Source organism: Diabrotica virgifera, chromosome 10 (assembly GCF_917563875.1).
Source record: "Diabrotica virgifera virgifera chromosome 10, PGI_DIABVI_V3a".
In the NCBI taxonomy this organism is placed as follows: domain Eukaryota; kingdom Metazoa; phylum Arthropoda; class Insecta; order Coleoptera; family Chrysomelidae; genus Diabrotica; species Diabrotica virgifera.
In genome coordinates this window covers 25707570-25732114 of record NC_065452.1, presented here as the reverse complement: position 1 = coordinate 25732114, position 24545 = coordinate 25707570, and the positions used below count along the sequence as shown (strand labels likewise).

Here is a 24545-nt window from a genome sequence, read left to right as displayed (position 1 = left end):
ATAGTATATGACTGAGTAACAGAAAATCAATTAATTCTTTGAGATCATTGACGGTCATTTAGTAAGGAAAACAGGTACCGTTAAAGGATTATGTATTTTGCTTTTTATTCATAAAGTAATCAAACACGAAATATTTATGACCAACTTTCTTAAAGGAAGTATATGAACAGTCGATTTGAGAATAGTACAAACCTGTGTTGAGTGTTATCATATTATTTCAACTAATACCATACTAAATATTGTAAGAGCCTCACACTTTGATTCCAGACTTGAGATGTTTCCTTTTTTCCTTATATCTGGTACATCTTAGTTAAATTGCCTTTTTAGTTCAATCTTATACTAGGAATATAAGGTTAATGCGTCATATCCCACCCTAATAGCAGATGAACGTCCAGTAAACATTCTCAGGGCATCCTTCACGGACTTTGAGGGCATCCCTTAGACGTCTGTTTTAACACTATGGACATACTTCGAAGGTCTCAGTTTGGCAGGGGTGCCAAAACTCCAACAGACGTTCCACAGAAACATAATATGAACGTCGTTAAACCTCCACCAAACGCCCTATAAATAAATTCACCGAACGTCCTAAAAGGACTTCGGTGGATGTCCAGCAATATGGATGTCCTTACTCGAACGTCGATAAGACATAAAACATACGTCCGGTGGACTTACTTGAGAGACTTTGGGATGTTCATCGGAAGTCTATTTTCGTGCTGAGTTGTTTTTACTCGGTAGTTTCACTGTTATCAACAACTGTCAACAGATTACCAAGAATTGCTCTAGAAGGAAAACCAGCAGGCCAGCGTCCACCGGGGAGACCACCAAAAAGATGGAGAGATAATGGAGAGATAGCTGGCAGTCTACCTCTCAAGAAATACTTCAACGTCGGAATTAACAAATCGACAGATCTACAACAAGTATAAGAAGAAGAAGAAGGAGTTTCACTGTTATCTAATGAAGGAGTTTCACTGTTATCTAATACAAAACTAATGACAATAAATGAGGACTAAAACCGAGCCTTTGTGCAATCCTACTTTCACATGAAAAGACCCCGCAGAAACCTCATGGGAAATGGCTCTCTGTCAAATGCTCTGAAACTTTGGGTTCTGGTAGTCCTTGGTGTGTAGAACAAAAGACTCAATGGGCGCGTAGCTCCAAAAATCATGGTTTTAAGATTAAGCCTCTGAAGTTATAGGTAGTGAGGACGTTTGAGTTGGAATAAATTCATTTCTTCGAGAATGGGCGACTCTGGAGATAAATTACAAATCAGGTCGATTTTTATTTTTAAATTATAATTTTTTGGCATGTATATCATACTAGTGACGTCATCCATCTGGGAGTGATGACGCAATCGATGATTTTTTTTAAATAAGAATAGGGGTCGTGTGATAGCTCATTTGAAAGTTATTAAATTCTCTATTCAATAATATAAACATCAACAATATTATTTATACAGGGTGCTCAAAAAATTTTTTGAATTAAACTAATGAGACAAAAAGAAGAATGCATATAATTTATTTCATTCGAAATACATTTTACTGTTGTCCTAAACCAGGAAAAAATGTTTATTTGATAAATAAATATTGTTTTTCGCTTAAAAATTCAATATTAAAGCTGCCACCCACCTGCCTCTTAGCAGTTTGAACGTTTAATTTAAGCGAAAGGGATCGTGTGATAGCTTATTTGAAAGGTTATTTAATTCTTCACTAATATATAATTATTTATACAGGGTTCCCAAAATTTTTGTTGAATTAAATTAATTGAGACAAAAAGAAGAATGTATATAATTTACTTAATTCAAAATACATTTTACTGCTGTCAGAAAACAGAAAAACTGTTAATTTGAAAAATAAACATTGCTTTTCGCTTAAATTAAATCTTCAAACTGCTAAGAGGCAGGTGGGTGGCAGCTTTAATATTGAATTTAAGCGAAAACAATATTTATTTATCAAATAAACATTTTTTCCTGTTTTCGGACAACAGTAAAATGTATTTCGAATTAAATAATTTATACAGGGTGTTTCATTGGGAAACGGAAATACTTTAATGGTGAATAGAGGTCACCGAGGCGGTTCTAGATATACTACTTTTTTGCCCTACCGACTTTTATAACCGAGTTACAGGGTGTTTTATCGATTTTGCCCATTTCTTTCCTAAGCCATAACTTTAGAACCACCCTGTATATTTTTTTGATATTTGGTACACATATGTCTCATTCAAAACTCAAACGACCGACATACTAACCATAAGAAAAATCCAGGTCAGGATTAACAAAAATTTATAAAGTAATTGTGACCTTAAAACAACACCCTGTATATTCAAATTTTAAAAATCTGTTTGCATATTTGAAAAGAGCACAAAAAAGTAATTTTAATGGTTTGCTTTAATTTTTCGGCCAGACAATTTTATGACTTTAATTTTGAAATTATATTGAATTTTTTAAAAACTCTGACATTAAAAAGCAGGTATTATTAACTTTTAGTTATAAATTATTAAAGTTAATGAATAAATACTCATTTTAAAAATAATCAATACTTATTTACCACATTGGAACGACCCAATTACTATTTACAAGAAAAATGCAGGTCCGGATTAACAAAAAAATATAAAGTAATCGTGACCTTGAATCAACACCCTGTATATTGAAATTTTGCAAATTTATCTGCGCATTTTAAAAGAGCATAAAATACCGTGATTAAAGGTTCATTTTAATTTTTTCGCCGTTGATTTAATTACATCAATTTTTTAAAATTTATTGAAATTTTAAAGAACTCTGAGATTAAAAACCAGGTATGTATTATTAACTTTTAATAATTTAATGTTAATAAATCAATACTTATTTTAAAAATACTTAATGCTTATTTACCACGCTGGTTTCATGGATTCTCTGGATTTGTAGCTGTATGCACATCATTAAAATTTATAATTGCGAGAATTGGGATCTTTTAATGATTTAGTAAAAAATTAAAAAACAGCTATACCTAATAAAAAAAATTCGTTTAAACAATTCAACAATTTAACATAAATTAAAAATATTTGAACTATAACAGTTGCTCAAAATGTCTGCCATTTTGTTCGATGCACTTCCTTTCTCGTTTTAAAAGATTTCGAATCGATTTTCTAATTACATTGGGATTGTTTTTCATTTTTCTGGCAGCTTCTTGTGACCTTGAGAGAATTAATCAATATGATTTCAAAATTGCCGTAATTAAATTATTTTTTATTACCTTTTAACGCAGTTTTTGATGCTCTTTTAAAATACGCAAACACATTTTCAAAATTTCAATATACAGGGTGTTGTTTCAAGGTCACAATTACTTTATATTTTTCTGTTAATCCGGACCTGGATTTTTCTTGTCATTAGTAATTGGGTCGTTCCAATGTGGTAAATAAGTATTGATTATTTTTAAAATGAGTATTTATTCATTAACTTTAATAATTTAGAACTAAACATTAATAATATCTGCTTTTTAATGCCAGAGTTCTTAAAAAATTCAATATAATTTCAAAATTAAAGTCATAAAATTGTCTGGCCGAAAAATTGAAGCGAACTATTAAACTTACTTTTTTGTGCTCTTTTCAAATATGCAAACAGATTTTCAAAATTTGAATATACAGGGTGTTATTTTAAGGTCACAATTACTTTATAATTTTTTGTTAATCCGGACCTGGATTTTTCTTATGATTAGTATGTCGGTAGTTTGGGTTTTGAATGAGACATATGTGTACCAAATATCAAAAATATATACAGGGTGGTTCTAAAGTTGTGGCTAAGGAAAGAAATGGGCAAAATCGATAAAACACCCTGTAATTCGGTTATAAAAGTCGGTAGGGCAAAAGATGTAGTATATCTAGAACCGGCTCGGTGACCTCTATTCACCATTAAAGTATTTCCGTTTCCCAATGAAACACCCTGTATACATTCTTCTTTTTGTCTCAATTAATTTAATTCAAAAGAATTTTTTGGGCACCTAGTATAAATAATATTGTTAATGTTTATACTATTGAATAGAGAATTTAATAACCTTTCAAATGAGCTATCACACGACCCCTATTCTTATTTAAAAAATCATCGATTGCGTCATCACGCCCAGATGGATGACGTCACTAGTATGATATACATCTCAAAAAATTATAATTTAAAAATAAAAATCGACCTGATTTGTAATTTATCTCCAGAGTTGCCCATTCTCGAGAAAATGAATTTATTCCAACTCAAACGTCCTCACTGAACCTATAACTTCAGAGGCTTATATCTTGAAACCATGATTTTTTGGAGCTACGTGCCCATTGAGTCTTTTGTTCTACACATCAAGGACTACCAGAACCCAAAGTTTCAGAGCATTTGACAGAGAGCCATTTCCCATAAGGTTTCTGCGGGGTCCTTTATCAGTCTTTCCCTGACCTGACCTAACTCCGAACACCTTTCTTATTGAGTGCTCACCACAGAATCTCTTGAAGAACCCATATGATTTCACACGATCAATGAATACCATAGGAGTGTTTGTTTCTTTATTCAAGCATTTTTTCATCAACTGCCTTATATTGAAAATTGCATCTGTTGTTGATCTGATCTTGACGTGATTCTTCACGTATCCGTCTATCAATAACTCTCTCGGGATTTTCTCTCGAACGTCTGGCTCCATTCGTCTGGAATTTGTCCAACTTCCATAATTCTGTTAAATAAACCCGTTAGCCTACATGTTCCTGTCTTTCCAATGCTCTCCACACTTCTCCAGGAATATATCTAATAATACTTGGAGGCCGAATTATGTATTGAATAGACACACAAGCATTACTGGGACTATACTTAAGGAAGCCATCTTTATGATGAACTCAGATATGATGACACCAGAACTAATCTTCACTGAGAAGATTAACACAATTATACCATCTAGAGAAAAAAAAGTCCAAAATATTAATGGGGACTTAATATGGTTCACTGATGGATCTAAAACTGCCCATGGTACTGGATCAGGAGTCTTTGGGCAAACATGTAACTATAATAAAGCTTACAGCCTAGGTCAACATACAACGGTGTTCCAGGCTGAAGTTTTTGCTTTGGTGGCCTGCATTGATGAAATCATTGATGAAGACCCTAAAGCTAAGAGAATCAACATTTACACAGATAGCCAATCGGCTATTCTGGCTGTAAAGAACCCTGTCACCAAATCAAAACTGGTGAGAAACTGCAAAGGTCTCCTCAATAACCTGGCAAAAGACAATAAAGTGTCTTTAATGTGGGTGCCGGGTCATGAAGGGGTGCATAGGAACGAACGAGCAGATATTATGTTAGCGAAACAACGCTCGAGAGAAACTTTTGAAGGCCCAGAACCTTTCTGTGGCATCATTAAAGATGCTATGAAAAACGAGGTTCAGAAATGGCTAATAAAGAATTATCAAAATAAATGGAGAACCATTCAAGGGCAAATCCAGACTAAAAAAATAATTAAGAATATTGATAAAAAACTCTCAAACAGTTTGATGAACCTCAATAAACGACAGATCAAAACGGTCACTGAAATGGTGACTGGACATAGCAGTTTAAGAAATCACCTATACAAACTAAGTAAGGTGAATGAACCATGGTGCAGAAAGTGCGAAATAGAAGAAGAGACTGCCATACACATACTATGCCATTGCAGTGTGCTAGGTGATGTAAGGCAGGACTTCACTGGCCAAATGAGGTTTGAACCAGAAGAGATCCTAAGACTACCAATAAGAAAACTGTTGGCCTTCGTTGAAGCCACAGGACTTACTAAAGTTTAAGGAGAAGAACATGGTTTGGTACAAAGGTCTTATGACCAAGTGCCAGAGACTAACGAGTCTCGCCTGAGTTAAGAAGAAGAAGAAGATGATGTTGTCCAACTGTTTTACCTTTCTTTATTTTTTGAAGTGCTTGAACCACTTGCTCGTTTGCTATTTTGGTGACCATTGCTGTTATTGTTTCTGTTAACTCAACTAGTTTTCTGTTAAATTCTGCATTTAATAAATTAATGTTAAAGTACTTTTTCCATCTCTTTTTGACATTCTTTTCGCGAATTAGTATTTTATTATTTTCATCTCGGATACATCTAATCTGATTAAAATCTTTTGCTTCCTTTCCTTCATGTTGGGCTATTTTATGTATCTTTGCTGATATAATTTTCTCTTCTCTTTTATTTTTTCTTGTACTTCGTTTTAACACCACCGCCACAAGTATCTTTATTCTCAAACTTTTTTCTTGGCGTTTTTTCAAGTATTTCAATAGTAGTATCTCTCATGATACTGGCCATCTTCATCATAATTGTATTAGGGTTTCTTTTCATGTTCCAACACATTTTTTCTACTATTCTTGCCCTGAACAGACCTTTTTTCTCATCTTTTAACATCAACCACCTGATTTTTTGTGGTCCTCTCCGTTATTTTAGTTTAGTTCTCTTTTTTACTTTAATATCCTGTACAAGCAACTTAAGTTGTCTTACTGTCTCACTAACTGTTACCTTGCAGTCCTTAAATTTATACAGAGAGGTCCTAAATTATGGAATAAATTCATTTTCTCTAAAATGGACGACTTTGGAGAAAAATACTGAAACAGGTCGATTTTTATTTTTAAATTACAATTTTCTGGCATATATTTCATACTAGTGACGTGATCCATCTGAGTGTGACGACGTAATCAATGTTTTTTTTTTTTAAATGGGAATAGGGGTCGTGTGGCACCTCATTTGAAAGGGTGTTCAATTCTCTATTCAGTAATATAAACGATATCATTATTTATACAGGGTGACCAAAAAAATAATTTTTGAATTAAATTAATTGATCCAAAAAGAATAATGTATGTAATTTATTTAACTCAAAATACATTGTACTGCTGTCAGTAAATAGAAAAAAATGTTTATTTCATAAATAAACATTTCTTTTCGCTTAAATTAAATCACAAACAGCCTCCCACCTACCTCTTGGCAGTTTGAACATTTAATTTAAGCGAAAAGCAATGTTTATTTGCCAAATAAACATTTTTTTCTATTTTCTGACAGCGACAGAATGTATTTTGAGTTAAATAAATTGCATACATTCTTCTTTTTTCGTCAGTTAATTTAATTCAAAAATTATTATTTGGGCCACCCTGTATAAATAATGATATTAATGTTTATATTACTGTATAGAGAATTAAACGCCCTTTCAAATGAGATGCCACACTACCCCTATTCCCATTTAAAAATACCATCGATTACGTCATCACTCTCAGATGGATGACGTCACTAGTATGAAATATATGCCAAAAAATTATAATTTATAAATAAAAATCGATCTGTTTCGGAATTTTTCTCTAAAGTCGTCCATTTTAGAGAAAATGAATTTATTCCATAATTTAGGACCTCTCTGTATATATCTTCTTTTCTTGTCATGGAATAATGTATTTGGAAGTGATTTTGTCCACTTTTGTATGTAATATATTGAGTTTGTCTCTTTCGAAAGAATGTGTTGACAAATTCTAACATTGAAGTAGAAACTTCTGTTATAATTGGTATAAGTGTGGACTTATCAGTCCATCTTCAGTGAACTTACTTGCACTTATAACCGCAAAAACAATGGTGGTTTAAATTGAAGACTACATACTTAAAAGTATTAAATTGAAAGGGCTTAACGTCGATGAAAATGGTTAAAACTATCCAGGAGCAATATTCGAAATAGCAATTGCATCTGTCTTGGTCTGCAGTAGCCTGCCAACTATTGGGGCTTAGGAATTTTTCTGCCATATTATGTTTCCGATAATCTGTCAAAATATTCCCAAGCTGACCAAACCGACTATACAAATAATATTTTTCTGGAAACCTATCTCGACATAGAAAACTACCTTTGCCGAAACATATGATACTCATTATTTAATTATTATATAAATTGTACTTTTCTTTATCATCGACATTTAATATTTCCATTTTATATTAAGTTGCCTGTTTTAATATCATATGAGGCGTTTATAAGGAATACATGTAAAATATTAATATTTAGATTATTTTAATAAGTTTTGTAGGTATTTAATGTTTATAATTTATTTTAATAGTAGCATTTTTAAATTTCACACAATACACTTGAAATTTCCGCGGGAGTTATATGTGCTTTCTGTGGTTTTCCGGGTTTGACTCCGCTTTAAATAATTTTGGTAACCATTATTTTGACGACGTTTCGGTAAGGTGGCACTTGCCATTGTCAAGTCAGGTAGCCACGCTTCTCGCTGTTGCTTGAAGTAAACATAAGTTTAATTTATTGCTTATTTATATATTTATTGCTTATAACGTTTTACGTCTGTTTTATGTCACTCCTCTTCTCTCTAATATCTTTCCCATTACTTCATTCCATGTCTGTCTGTCTTCCTTCAATATTTTTGCTTCCCACTCTTTTCACTGGTATGGTATCTTTCGTCCGGTGTAAATGATCCCTCCCATTCAGCTGTCTGTTCTATAAACTCCAATGTGGATTATATTTTCAGTTCGTTACTAAATCTGTCTTCCTTATTATATCTTGCTCTTTTGCCGTTCCATTAGTACCCATGATTCGCTGCTAAAAGTTAGAGCAGGTCTATAAATCATAAATCAATCTACAAAGCAGGTCTATTTGAAATCTTTTGGTTTTGTAATCCGAGATATTTTCTTCTACATACAAATTTTTGCTTCTAATCTTCTGTAATCTGCTTCTTTTATTATTACTTTACATACATACATATCTATGTGTGTAAAACTTTTGACTTGTTCTATTTTTGTTCCTTTAATTTCTGTATTAAGTTCTTCTCTTGTTTCTCTTTTGATTTTTTAATACTTATCTTCATTCCGTTTCAGTGAGTACTTCCTTTCGCATTTCCAATTTATTCTGAATTAAACGTTTTGCTTTTGTAATAAGAGAATAGTTTTTAAGTATAGGTATTTGTTGGATTAAAAAATATAAGAATTTGACCAAATATTTTTTCTTTATAAACGCCTCTTTTAAAGCTTTAGTGGCAGTTTCTGAAAGCAAAACTGTGACTGCGGTTTTTAGTATTCTCAATACAATCTATATGCATTTTTCTTTCTTTCTTAACGAGTTCCAGATAAGTTAAGTTGCAAGAGGCAACATTTTTAAAATTCATAATTATTAATCTTAAATTAATTTCTATCGGAAATCAGATTGTAGACTGTTGTGGGTTATGCAAGGCCGTATAAGCCATTTAACTCTACACCTAGAGGTAATAGGATAATTTTTGTATCACCCTGCATCTGCATAATACATTCCTGAATTTGAGAAGCTATCTAAGAGGCATGTTTCTTATCTCCAAAGATGAAACTTAGCTGTATGCAAAAAAAGCTATGCAGCTGAGTAGTATATATGTTTTCTGCCGTTTATTTTTAATTTTCGCAAAAATCGCAGTTCTCACTATCTGACTTTACTTTTTATCAGTATCTGATGCGAAGAATCTTGACGTTTAATTACGTTTGTTGACTCCGAAAATTGTTTTCAAAAAAGGTTATTTTAAATTAAGGAGTTGTTATAACCTGCCCTTGTTTATTATTGGCAATGGACAGCCTAAGTCTGACGTCACAACTGTCACAAAATTGGGAGGAGCCTATATTGGCTCCAAACAACCCTGTTTGCAAGGTTAAATTGTCATAAGGAATTTTTCATTTATGTGCCTTGTGTGGCGAAATAAGACCTCATTTAGGCATTTCGTCAAAGAAACGTGTCAACTAAGAGATTTTTATTCGTTTTTGCTCAGGTGGTTTTTATTCCTTAGTGGTTGAAAATAAACATAACCTCAAAACTGTTTACGTTCTTATCATTGCATTAAATAAACTCACCTGGGCAAAAACGAATAAAAATCTCTTAACTGACACGCTTCTTTAACTAAATACCCAAGTGAAAAGTCTTATTTTGTCACACAAACCACGTAAACAATAAATGAAAAATTCCTTATGAGTGTTTAACATTACAAACAAAATTGTTTGGAGCCAAATATAAGCTCCTCCCAATTTTGTGACATCAATACTTAGGATGTCCATTGGCACTTTGTTTAGCCAAATTTAAAAGGTGACTTATTTGGCCTCGATCTTGTAGACAGATAGCCATGTTTTTAGTTGAATATTGTGAGGGTGATGTTTATACCCTCGGGATAATATCAAATTTTTGTTTGCTTGTGTGTTTAAATATTATGCGTTTATGTATGATGTGTTTCTGTATTATGTAATTGTAGTTGATCCATTAATCCACTAATGTTGGCATATTCTTGTTGCTGGCTTCTTCTTATTAGTATTGGTAACCAGAGTATTGGTAACATTTTTTTTTCATTAAGATGAGGGTTGCTTATTTGATTTTTTTCTTTTTTGTGTATGTTTCTTTCATGACTTGATGTATCTTTTCACTAAACTATGTACTCATTGTACCAGGCATGTTGGTATATCTGGGATCTGTCGAAGTCTCTGATTTTGATGATTCATGCTAATTTCTTCTGACACTTAGTGGTCTTGCGGTTTCTCCGCATGCGTTTTTTATCTCTCCTGTGTGTTGTTTTGTTTGGTTTTTTTCGACAGAGTAGATCTCAGTGTATTGGTTATTTTTAATGTTGTTGTGATATTGTATTGTAAACTTACAGTAGAATGCGTAGAAGACCGTAATAACCGGCATAATTAATTTCAGTTTTTCATTTAAAACTCAAACTAAATTAAATCGTTTTTATACAAAGGGCTTGATAATATATTTTCTAGGATTAATTAGAGGCAAAAATTAAAAAAAAAATGAAAAGTAAAAAAAATTAAGTGTAAGCAAAATGTTAAAAAAAGCTCGGTTACGAGGCTAAAGGTTGCTAAATGTTTTATATTTACTGTTTAAAGAAAGAAAAATACAATAGAGTCCAACAGAATTAGTTCCTTATTTGTTTTACGTAGTTTGACAGGTTTCTATCGATTTTTTCCACACAAGAAAAATTCTCCCTCATTATTTGCCGCATTTTTAATTTACTGTAGAGAAATGAAACATATATCTTGTAAGCTAAAAATCGATGGAATATTGAAAATTCAAGCTATATTAAAAAAATCTAGATCTACCAAAATGTGATTGTGTAACTTAAGCTACTTAAGCTTTCTTGCTGTTGACTTCTTCTTTTATTATTGGCAACCAAATCCATCTCCATTCTGCTGATGGGTTTGCTACACATTTTTCTTCGTTAAGTATGCAGTGTCCATCTCCAGGAAATCCTGAAATCCTGGAAATAAAACCAACCCACGCCAATAGATATTTAAATTACCACTCCAACCACAACGTCAACATAAAAATGAATTATAAAATCCCATATATGATAGAGCTCTAAGCATCTGCTCCAATGACAATGCATTTAAGGAAGAAAAAACCTGCCAAGAAAGATTTTGACTAAAAGTGACTACCCATTGTCATTTAAAAACAAGGAATTTCACAAGATTAAAAAAACAACAAAACACCACAAGCATTACAGAGACACTCACAAGAAGGGACTCAAAGATGACAACAATACCATACAGGGTGTTTCATTAATAATTGTCCATATAGTAACTGGAGAAACCTTAGCACAAAATACGAAGATTTAGCCTAAAACTCTTAAATAAAATGTGGTTCCTTACTGAGTTACAGGGTGTGTTATCTAAAAATATAAAAACTAGTTTTGCTCAGCATTCTAAAACTATTCGACATATCCTTTTCATATTTGGCAGGAAGTATAGGTACTATACAAACTATTAAATTATGTTAAACAGACGTTTCTGTCTATTACCAGAGGCGTACAACGGGGGAAAGTGAATGGTTGACCCTTTCCAAATTCTACACCACTGGCTAAATTGATATTTTAGTTCAATTTTTGGATTCTCTAATACTTTCCATGAAAATAATATACTCTTCATTCGTAGCGATAAAGTCATTAGTTTTCGAGATCTTTGAAGTTAAAAATGAAACGACACGGTTATTTTGATTAATGTATTGTGTCACTTCAATTTTCATTTCAAATATCTCGAAAACTAATAATTTTATCGTTACGAATCAAGAGTATATTATTTACGTAAAAAGTATTAAAAAATAAAAAAATTAGACTAAAATAGCAATTTCGTCAGTGGCGTAGAATTTGGGAAGGGTCAACCTGCCAATATCCCCTGTCGTACGCCTCTGGTAGTATCTAGAAACGTTTATTTATCTTAATTTAGTAGGGTGTACAGTACCTACACTTTCTGCCAAGTATGATAAGGATACGCCAAATAGTTTTAAAGTACTGGGTACAAATATTTTTTAAATTTTAATCATATGAATCATACCATAAAATAATCAAAATAACTGTACCGTTTCATATTTAACTTCAAATATCTCGAAAACTAATGACTTTATCGTTACGAATGAGGAGCATATTATTTACGTAAAAAGTATTGGAGAATCTAAAAACGGCACTAAAATAGTAATTCCTCCAGTGGCGTAGAATTTGAGAAGGTTCAATCATTTACTATCCCCTGTCGTATGCCTCTGGTAGTAGCTAGAAACGTTTGTTTATCATAATTTAGTAGGGTGTATAGTAGTCGCACTTTCTGCCAAGTATGAAAAAGATACATCGAATAGTTTTAAAATACTGGGCAAAAATAGTTTTTAAATTTTTAGATAAAACACCCTGTAACTCAGTAAGGAACCACATTTTATTTGAGTGTTTTAGGTTAAATATTCGTATTTTGTGCAGAGGTTTCTCCAGTTACTATATGGACAATTATTAATGAAACACCCTGTATATGTAAAGGGCTTATCTCAGAAAAATTTAAAAGGATAGGAAACAGGTACAACAACACAACAACATTCAAAACAACCAACACACTGAGATCTATCCTCACCAAAACCAAATCCAACAACACACAAGAAAGCCAAAAACTGCATCTATTAAATAATCTGTAAATAAAACAATTTCTACTTGGAAGAAGCTGCAAGAACACTAAGTGCCTGGGTAAACGAGCACGAAACATCAAGAACAGAGACTTCGAGAAATCCTAAATAGACAGACATGTCTGGGACAACAAGCACAGAGTACAATGGAAAGATTCGTCAACAAACATGAAAGAAACAGACATGAAAAAGAGAAAATTCAAAGAAGCAGCCGTCATCCTACTTATCATCATCATCATCATCATCAATGGTGCTACAGCCCTATGAAAGAGCCTCGACCTTCCCAAATCTATTACGCCAGTCAGTCCTATCCATTGCCAACCGTTGCCAGTTTGCTGCGCCTATTTTTCTCCCATCCTCATCTACACCATTCTTCTATCTGAGTTTTGGCCTACCCCTATTTCTACTTCCCACAGGTTGTGACATAAGAATTCTTCTAGGAGGGTGGTTGTTCTGCTGTGATCTTGCTAGATGTCCTGCTCATCTTAGTCTTCCTATTCTTATAAGAGATACTACGTCTTTACCACCAAATTTTTGTTTATATCTGTGGTATACTTCGTAGTTGTACCTCCTCCTCCAAACACCATTTTCACAGATGTCACCGAATATTCCACTCAGGATCCTTCGTTCAAATATAAGCAGAAGGTTTTCATCTGCCTTGGAGATGGTCCATGAATCCGATCCACATGTCAACACTGGTTGTATAAGGGTTTTGTATATGGTTATTTTTGTTTTTTGGCCTAAGTTTCTGCTTCTCATATGTCTACTCGGTCCAAAATAGCATTTGTTTGCTAGGATTATCCTTCGCTTGATTTCTTCTTTCATGATTTTCTCCTTGGTGATCAGGGAGCCTAAGTATGTGAATTTGTCCACCACTTCAAAGGTAGAGTTATCAACCGTGAATTGGTCGATGTTTCTGGCTCTATTGTTGGGTGTTGATGCCATCATCTTAGTTTTCTCCTCGTTTACTTGCAGGCCCATATTTTTTTAGGCATTTGAGAAGGTGGTATACATTTCTTCTAGCTTGCGTGTTGTGCGGGCAACTAGGTCCACGTCAGCTGCATATGCCAAAATTTTGGATGATTTTTATTAAACATATTTCCTCTGTTGTCTATTCGGGCATCTCTGACCGCCTTTTCCAGAGCTATGTTGAAGAGGAGACACGCCAGCGCATCTCCCTGTCGCAGCTCAATATGCGTTTCAAACGCCTGTGATTGTTCGCCCTGTATTTCTACTTTGCAAACAACTTTACGCATTGTAGCCTTAACCAATCTTATCAGTTTATCAAGGATGTGGAATTCATCCATGGCTTCATACAATTTATTTCTTAGGACACTATCATAGGCCGATTTAAAATCTACGATAAGATGGTATGTGTCGATATTGAATTCATTGGTTTTTTTTAGTATTTGCCTTAGCACAAAGATCTGGTCTGTTGTTGATCGACCAGGCCTAAAACCACTTTGATATTCTCCAAGAAGCTCCTCTGAATGTGCACTTAGGCGACCGTAATATAAGATACTCGAAAATATTTTGTAAGCTGTATTAAGGAGCGTTATTCTTTCATCCTACTTAACGAAGAAACTCATCAGCAGATGAGTAACGATGTGTAGCAAACTCATCAGCAGATTGCAGCAGGCTTTGGTTGCCAATACTAAAAGAAGAAGTCGGAGAACAAGTCATCTACAGTCTCATACACAATACATAAATATGCAGCACACAATACACGAACACACATCTACATGTTTACATCTACAAAATTTAAGCACTAAAAAAAAACTAAGTTTTCAATCTAATAGCACATAAAACAACATCCAAAAATGTCATTCTACATCCTACCAGACTGAAAACAATGGGAACCTTCTCTGGTAACACCTCCGAGGCTTCTACAATTTGCAAGCCATGACGGATGCTGAGACTAAGGAAGATGAGGGAATTTTACAATTTATAATTCAGCGCGGTAAAGTTCCATTTAAGTTTCATAAATTTCGAAACCGGTAGAAGTGCTTGCTGCACTCTCTGATTGAACTGGAATGATGATGCGGCTGTAGTTTCGTGCTTCAACGAAATTGAAAATGGTTATTAATTTTTGATTAAGCACTTAAGTTACACAACTACATCTACGAAACAGATTACAGAATAGACCAGGCTGCATCGTCGCCACCGCTAGCAAAATTATTCCGATTTGATTTTTTTACACAAACTTACTCAAAAAGAGGTTCTTATAACATATCCACAGGGTGCCGGGCGGTGCTGTGGTCAAAAAATTGTTTAAACAATTTTTTTTAAACAAATTAACAAAAATGTTTTTTTCATTTTGATTTTTTTTTAGATAATTTGAGTCATTCTGAGCAAAAAAGGTCTCTTGTCATTTTTTTCTAAAATTGATTGTTGTCCAGTTATATGCGATTAAAAATTTGAAAAATGCGAAGATGGCCATTTTCAAAGCTTAATAACTCAATTAAAATTTATTATTATGAAATTCAAAAAGTGACCAAATCAAGTTTCAAACCCCTTCCTCAGGGTCCTGAAGAGATTTCTGTCATTATTTTATTACAAAGCTGTTATTTTTAATTATTAATAATTAGTACTACTATAGTCCAGGGTGTATCGTTGCCCCGTTAGTGAAATTATTCCGATTTGATTTTTTTGCACAAACTTACTCAAAAAGAGGTTCTTATAACATATCCAAAGGTTGCCGGGCGGTACCGTGGTCAACAAATTGTTTTAAACATTTTTTAAAACAAATTCACAAAAATAATTTTTTCATTTTGAACAAATTTTTTTTAGATAATTTGGGACATTCTAAGCAAAAAAGGTCTCTTGTGATTTTTCTCTAAAATTGATTTTTGTTGAGTTATGCGCGATGTAAAATTTGAAGAATGCGAAAAAATAACCATATAACTCGACAACAATCAATTTTAGAGAAAAATCACAAGAGACCTTTTTGCTCAGAATATCCCAAATTATCTAGAAAAAATCGTTCCCAATGAAAAAATTATTTTTGTGAATTTGTTAAAAAAAATTGTTTAAAAAATTTTTCGACCACGGCACCGCCCGGCACCCTGCGGATATGTTATGAGGACCTCTTTTTGAGTAAGTATGTGCAAAAAAAATCGAATCGGAATAGTTTCGCTAACGGCTAATAGCAGCTTTGTAATAAAATAATGACAAAAATCTCTTCAGGACCTTAAAGAAGGGGTTTGAAACTTGATTTGGTCACTTTTTGAATTTCATAATAATAATAATTAATCGAGTTAAGCCTAGAAAATGGCCATTCTCGCATTTTTCAAATTTTAAATCGCATATAACACGACAACAATCAATTTTAGCGAAAAATGACAAGAGACCTTTTTTGCTCAGAATGACCCAAATTATCTAAAAAAAATTGTTTGAAATGAAAAAAATTATTTTTGTGAATTTATTTGAAAAAATTGTTTAAACGATTTTTCGACCACGGCACCGCTCGGCACCCTGTGGATATGTTATAAGGACATCTTTTTGAGTAAGTTTGTGCAAAAAAATCGAATCAGAATAATTCCGCTAGCGGGGGTGACGATACAGCCCGGTCTAGAAAGAAATTAACACAAAATAACACACGAATCCAGTCACAATTTGATAACCTTAGGTAATAATACCACCCACAAGATTTGTTTCAACCACATACTTGCTGTAGCCTAGCTAGACCAAGTATTTTAATTCCATATACAGGGTGGGGCATTAATGTGACAAAGTCCAATTACTCGTTTGCAGTAAGAGATGTGATAAAAAGTTATTTAGGTAAAAGTTGGGGTACAGATAGGGCCATAACTTAAAAATATTTTCAAATATATAGGGCCACCCGTATTGACCGGGTGACAAAAACTTATGTTTTTTTTTTTAATGGAACATCCTGTATATTTTTACAGTTTTGGATTTTCCTCGATGCTTTCTTTCATAAAATATCTTCTTCTTCTTCTTCTACGGCACTACAGCCCAAATTGAGCCTTGACCTCCTTTATTTTTTGCCTCCACCCTTGCCTGTCTGTGGCTGCTCTTCTCCATACACGGACTCCTAAAAGGGCTTGTGCGTCGCTGTTTATTGTGTCTTCCCAGCGCTTTCGTGGCTTCCCAACCGGTCTCTTTCCTTGCATTCTAGCATTCAGTGTTCGTTTTGGTAGCCTATCCTCTCCCATTCTTATCACATGTCCGGCCCATTGCAATCTTTGTATTCTAATGAAGTCTGACAGGGGCGTTTCCTTATAAAGTTGATAAAGCTCGTTGTTGTATCGACTTCTGAAGATTCCGTTTTCCCTCACAGGTCCTAGTATTCTCCTAAGTACTTTCCTTTCGAATGTGTCGAGTTTGTTTTTGGATGTTTCTTTCAGGGCCCAGTCTTCACTGCCATAGCATGTTATTGGTCGAATTAAGGTTTTATAGATTCTCATTTTTGTATTTCGGTGGACACTTTTAAACCGAAATATATGGGAGAGGGCAAAATAAGCTCTGTTTGCCTGCGTTATTCTCTTCCGTATTTCTCCATGTTCTGATCCGTCGGCATATATTTCTACTCCCAGGTATGTAAACTTTTCAACCGTTTCAATGTCATCTTCACGTATAATGTTTTCTGGGACTATATTTCTTCTCGTCAGAGTCATTATTTTTGTTTTTTCTGTGTTAATTTCCAGACCTATCATATCATATCTTTGTTTCACCTATCATATTTTTGTTTGTGTTTTTAACTCTGCATATGTTTCTTGTGCTCCTGTTGATGTTCTACTCATAATATTAATATGATCAGCATAAGCGGCCAGTTGAACCGTTCGGTTGGTCAGTAGATTTCCTCGTCCAGTTTGCATTTGCCTAACCGCATACTCCAGTGCCAGGTTAAACAATGTTGGGGCCAGCCCATCTCCCTGCTTTAGTCCCTGCGAAATGTTGAAAAAGTCTGTCCGGTGGTTTTGTATTCGTACGCATGCCTGAGTTTCATCCATTGTGGCTTTAATGAGTCTTATTAGCTTATGTGGTATTGCCAATTCAGCCAATATATAGTATAGTTTGTTCCTTTTGATTGAGTCGTATGCCTGTTTGAAGTCTACAAACACGTTGTGAACATCAACATCGTGTTCCTATGCTTTGCTCAAGATCTATTTGACTGTAAATATTTGATCCAGTGTCGATCTTCCCCGTCGGAAGCCCGTCTGATACTCTCCAATAATATTTTCTGCTAGTGGTTGGAGCCGCTGGTTTATAATATACGTGAGGACTTTATATGCTGTACATAGTAGAGAGATTCCACGGTAGTTTTTGCACTGGAGTTTGTCTCCTTTTTTATAGATCGGGCATACTATACTTTTCTTCCAGTCGTCGGGTATTTTCTCTTCTTGCCATACGTCTTTGATGAGCGCGTGGATGTGACTTGCTAGGTGGTCGCCACCTACCTTATATAGTTCTGCTGGTATTTCGTCAACTCCCGGAGCTTTATTGTTTTTCTGGGCCTTAATGGCTTCGAAAACTTCCTCTATGGTTGGAGCTTCTACGCCATTCTCTTCTACGTAGATCATACCCATTTCATCTTTCATGTCTACTTGAGTTCCAAATAGAGTCTGAAAATAATGCTTCCAGGTTTCTGTGACTTTCTGTTGGTCACTGATTATTTGCCCACTTTCATCTTTACATAGACTTGTTTGAGGTTTATACCCACTTTTTATCTTTTTTAGGTATTCGTAAGCCCCTCTAATTTCGTTGTTTTTGAAATCGTTGTTTAATTTTAGTATACAGGGTTGGTCGAAACTCGGAATGAGTATTTTCTGAGTTTTCTTAAATGGAACACCCTGTATTTTAGTATTGTAATGAAATGATATTTTAGGGTACTTTTTTATTTCTTAAGTATTCCCTATACTTAAGTGCTTTAATTTGTGAGTTATTCGTGATCCTTTAGACCAAACATTAATTGCAACAAAAATGAGGCGATATTTATTAGGTGGGCCGTGAAAATATTCAATAAAAAATCATTTTTCGAAAAAAAAAATACATATTAATCTAGACTGATCCTTCATTTATTAATGTAGATTGAAATATCAAAATACTTCGTAGTTAAAATTGCTGATGCGTAAAATATTAATAAAAACATACAATATTCTATCTAGTTAGCTATGACACTAAATTTGCTTAAAGATTTGACTTTATACTAGTTTATAGTTCCAGTTGCTTTGTTACCATTACTAATATGAATTTTTCCCATCGTTTTCCAATAAGGAACTGATTAATATGGTTTTTGTGCTAGGAGAGTATAACAAAAATGTGCTACTAGTAATAAGAATTTATCATCAGCAATTCCCTGGTAGACGACAACCAAGAAGAGAAACTTTTGAAAGTATGTAGGTATGTATACTAAAACGGTTTCAACAGACTAGACACTTAGATTATGAGAACGTCCGTGCGAATATGCAGATCTTCAGTGACACCAAGGATTACATTTAATTCATTTTATTCATTTACAATAGTTTTTGTTCGGTCAGTTTATTCTCATGCTCTAAGTGTCCAGCCCGTTAACAGTTGTAGTAAACTTTCAAAAGTTTCTCTTCTTGGTTGTTGTCTATCAGGGAATGACTGAAGATAAATTCTTATTGCTAGTAGCATATTTTTCTTATACTCTGCTAGAACAAAAACCATATTAATCAGTTACTCATTAAAAAAAATCATATTAGTAATGGTAACAAATAAACTAGAACTATAAAGATAGTATAATGTCAAATGTTTAGGCAAATTTAATGTCATAGTCAACTAGGTAAAATAATATTGTATGTTTTTATTAATATTTTACGCATCAGCAATCTTAACTACGAAAGTATTTTGATATCTCAATCTATATTAATAAATTAAGGATCAGTCTAGAGTCTAGATTAATATGTATTTTTTTTTTCGAAAAATTATTTTTTATTGAATATTTTCACGGCCACCTAATAAATATCACGTCATTTTTGTTGCAATTAATGTTTGGCCTAAATAATCACGAATAACTCACAATTTAGAGCAGTTAGGTACAGGGAATGCGTAGGAAATAAAAAAGTACCATAAAATATCATTTCATTACAATACTAAAATACAGGGTGTTCTATTTAAGACAACTCCAAAAATACTCATTCCGAGGTTCGACCAACCCTGTTTACTAAAATTAAACGTTTCGCTATATTAATAATGTTTAACAACAATAAATTATATTAAAAATCGTTTGAACGTAAATAGAAATTTTGATATCAAACCACTACCTACAATTCTACAGGGTGTAAATATTGCTACGAAATTAGCAAAAAAAACGTAATTATTTTTTAAACTACCTCGTATAATATTTCAGAACCCTATATTTTTTTAAAGAGGAGAATCCAAATTTTGAATATTTTTTTTGAGAATATTTTTCAAGGAGAATCCAAAAATGTAAAAATATACAGGGTGTTCCATTCGAAAAAACATAAGTTTGTGTGACCCTGTCAATACGGATGGCCCTGTATATTTGAAAACATTTTTAAGTTATAGTCCTATCTGTACCCCAACTTTTACCTAAATAACTTTTTTTCGTATATCTTACGACAAAGGAGTAATTGGACTTTGTCACACTAATGCCCCACCCTGTAGGTACACATAATACTTAAATTAGACATGTCACAAGAAAGCAGTTTCACACCCTTGATAATAAATCTTGTTTTTCATTTGTATAAAAATTAAGGTGTACAAGAAATTCGCTTGAATGTACCGGGTGTCCCAATAAGAATGGCTCTCGGCCATATCTCAGGAACCGTTTATAGTACAGCTTTGGGAAAAAAAATTATAACAAAAGTTACCTCGAGAAAAGCCTGGAAATTATTTTCATATTTGTAAGTCCACGGCTAGAGGGCGTAATTGAATGTCAAAAATTTAAAAATCAAAATTTTACAAAATTTACATAATGAAAGGGCACTGAAAATCCAATCATCGTATTCTTCGCAAAGTTCTGCTAATATTTGATTTCACAAGTGTAACTCTACCTTTGCAAATAAGAGGTGGGGGTGAGTGGGAACCTTGTTATGAAAAATGGCTGCAAGTCCGGTTCTGCTTAATCGATTTTTGCAAACTTGGTCCGTTAAAAACAGATCTTTTTCGTTAATGTAAGAGTTATAATTACGAAACAGCTCAATAAGTAATATGCCAGCTAGGGGGCGCTATTTTATGTTTTTCAGAAATCTAGTTTTCTTTGGAAAATATTAAATACAAGTATGCCCTTTTAACCCTGTATTACAAAATTAGACCAAATTATCAACAGAATATCGAAAACCGCATGTCGATACCTTTTTTCTATCTCGAGATATCTTAAGAAACGTGTTAATTTTTAAACATAACTGATGATGTCTCCTGTAAACGAAGTTACGGAAATCAGAGTGGAAACAAGTAGTGTGCTGTGGAAAAAAATTAAAGCGTGACACTTGCGGAATGCCGACAGAAGTGAATACTTATTATAGATTCGATTATATTCGTTTGATTCAATTAGATTCCATTCGATTAGATTTAATTTTATTTAATATATATTATATCTATAATTTAATATAAATATATAATATATACCTAATTTAATACATAATATTATATACTAGTGATTTTACTTGTTAAAATTAGGATTAATAAGATATAAAGATACATAAAGCTTTCAATTATTATTTTTTTTAATACTGTAACCGATATTTTTTAATTTAAAAATTTAATTACTGATGAAGTATAGTAAATACTTCGTGTAAATTTTAATCGTAAATAATGCATGGACGAGTTCATTTATTTTTAGATACTGTCATTAAAGGGAAGGCTGTTATACAAAAGTGACTTTTTTAAATTTGTTGATTATATTATTCCTTTCAACCTACTTATCCTCAAATTGTATTTTTAAACATCCTATTCATTTTATATAATAATAATTAAATTCACTATCAAATTTGAAGTAAAACTTCTTTTGAAAGTTTGTTAATTCTAAAATTAATGGGTAAAATCACTAGTACAGTTGTTTGTCAAACGTAGCAAAAAGTTTAAAAATTTCGGCGATTGTAAGATTTTCAAACTTTCCTACGTTTGACAAACCATATATATTATGTATTAAATTAGGTATATTTTAAATATATTAAATTATAAGCATAATTATAATAAATAAAATTAAATCCAATTAAATGCAATCGAACCGAATATAATTGAATCTATGAGAAATATTCACTTCTGTCGGCACCCCGCAATTGTCCCGCTCTAATTTGTTTCCATAGCACACTACCTGTTTTCACTTTGATTTCCTTAACTTCGTTTACCGGTGACATTATCAGTTTGTTTACAATTTATACGTTTCTTAAGATATCTCGAGATAGAAAAAAGGTATCGACATGCGGTTTTCAATATTCTGTTGATATTTTGGTCTAATTTTGTAATACAGGGTTAAAAGTGCATACTTGTATTTAATATTTTCCAAAGAAAACTAGATTTCTGAAAAACATAAAATAGCGCCCCCTAGCTGGCATATTACTTACTAGGCTGTTTCATAATTATAACTCTTACATTAAAGAAAAAGATCTGTTTTCAACGAGACCAATTTTGCAAAAATCGATTAAGCAGAACCGGACTTACAGCCATTTTTCATAACAAGGTTCCCACTCACCCCCACCTCTTATTTGTAAAGGTAGAGTTACACTTGTGAAATCAAATATTCGCAGAATTTTGCGAAGAATACGATGATCGGATTTTCAGTGCCCTTTCATTATGTAAATTTTGTAAAATTTTGATTTTTAAATTTTTGATATTCAATTACGCCCTCTAGCGGTGGACTTACAAATATGAAAATAATTTCTAGGCTTTTCTCGAGGCAACTTTTGTTATAAAATTTTTTTTCCCAAAGCTGTACTATAAACGGTTCCTGAGATATGACCGAGAGCCATTCTTATTGGGACACCCGGTACATAGAACGTGTAGCGATTTTTATATATAGTTTGAATTGACGAAAAAAATGTTGAGTATTATTTTTTATTAAGTAGATGATAGTACAAAAAAAGATATGCATGAATTTGTATCTGACACACTTCAAGCCAGTAGTGAAGATTTAAATGAAGTACGTGAAGGAATGAAAAAATTAGCTTTAGGATCCAAGAACAATGGTAAGTTTATATGTGCTTTTATTTTCCTAATGTTCAGTTTATATACCATATTTTTAGCATTTCTCTCTAATCAATTATTACTTGTATGGATGCAATGACGTCATGAGCCATACAGTTTACGGGTGACCATTTCAAACCACTCAATTTAGGACCCAAATAATTCTTGGGTCTCCGCTTTGTCTGAAACTTGGTGTATATATTATAGCTTCTACGTAACATAAAAATAAGATATTTAAGCCCGAAGAGTCGTTGTTTTCATTAAGTATTTTAAATATCATTTTTAGAGATTTTACACTGATTTGGAATTTATTTAAATAAATTTGTATATTTTATCATAAAGTATCAATTGAAAAAATAATGTTTCAACAGAGGGGACTCAAAAATGTCGGCATACGGCATTATGACAAGTTTTTTGATGTTTTAGATCAAATTTTAGTGTAGAAAATGCTAAAACGCCATTTTTTACATTTTACTCAATTCCCTAAATACATATCTTTCGATTTAGCTGAAAATTTGCCCACAGATAGCCAAAATACAGGACTTTAGTCAGTGGTTAAAAGGATTTTTATATTTTTACGATAAAAAAAGTGACATGCAATATCTGAGTCAAAAATATATAGTCCAGTCGGGATAGCATTTGACCTTGCATGCCGAGCTGCCCAAAGTTTTATTTTTCTAATCTTTAGGGGGGTCAATAATAGTAGTGTACGGCGAATGAATTCCGCCGTTGCGTCAGCCGCCATCTTAATTTTAAAGGAGAACCGTTTTGCTCAATATCTCCGCCATTTTCTTTTCGGCCAAAAGTGTGAGGATTGAAATTGTTGAAAATGCGATTTCCTGCAATTTCTTTCATTACAAGTTTTTTTGCGCGGTCGATATTTTTTGAGTTAAGGGGAAAATAGTGACAGCTTTATTGAATTATCTCGTTTATTATTAGTTTTATGACAAAAATGTACTTTTACAAAAATAGAGAGAACTAAATTTTATACAATTTTGTTCTCTTTAATTTTTTTTGTTAAAATCAATATTTAAGGTAGTACGTATGCGGTAAAGGCGCGAGCGTAAGACCTGATTGGTTTTATAACAGTTGCTTTTGTTTAATATCTCCGCTATTTTCAACTTTTCGACAAAAATGGTAGGAACTGAAATTGTTCCGAATAAATCGCATTTACAATAATTATTATTACAATTTTTTTTATAACAATTTTTTTTCGTGCGGTCGATATTTTCCGACTTGACTGTACTTACAGTAGACGCCTATATTTTTGACTCTAATATTATTGCATGTAACTTTTTTTATCGTAAAAATATAAAAATCCTTGCAACCACTTAAAGATCTGTATTTTAGCTATCTGTATCTAAACTTTCAGCTAAATCGAAGGATATATATTTTGGGAATTCAGGAAAACGTAAAAAACGGTATTTTAACGTTTTCTACACTAAAATTTGATCGAAAACATCAAAATAACTTGTTATAATGCCGTATAATGACATTTTTGAGTTTCTTTTGTTGAAACA

General features: G+C 32.9%; 1 protein-coding gene across 4 annotated transcripts in view; it reads left to right on the top strand.

Moving 5' to 3' along the window:
- LOC114336211 (synapse-associated protein of 47 kDa) overlaps positions 1–24545 on the top strand; it is a 161356-nt gene that overhangs the window by 106989 nt on the left and 29822 nt on the right. For 2 of the 4 annotated variants that reach the window (XM_050663315.1, XM_050663318.1), the window contains exon 7: positions 22905–23027. The exons of 1 other annotated variant lie outside the window; for it this stretch is intronic. In XM_050663315.1, the coding sequence (XP_050519272.1) occupies positions 22905–23027 (123 nt within the window). The remainder of the gene's footprint in view (positions 1–22904; positions 23028–24545) is intronic. One more of the 4 variants, XM_050663316.1, reaches the window with a different exon arrangement.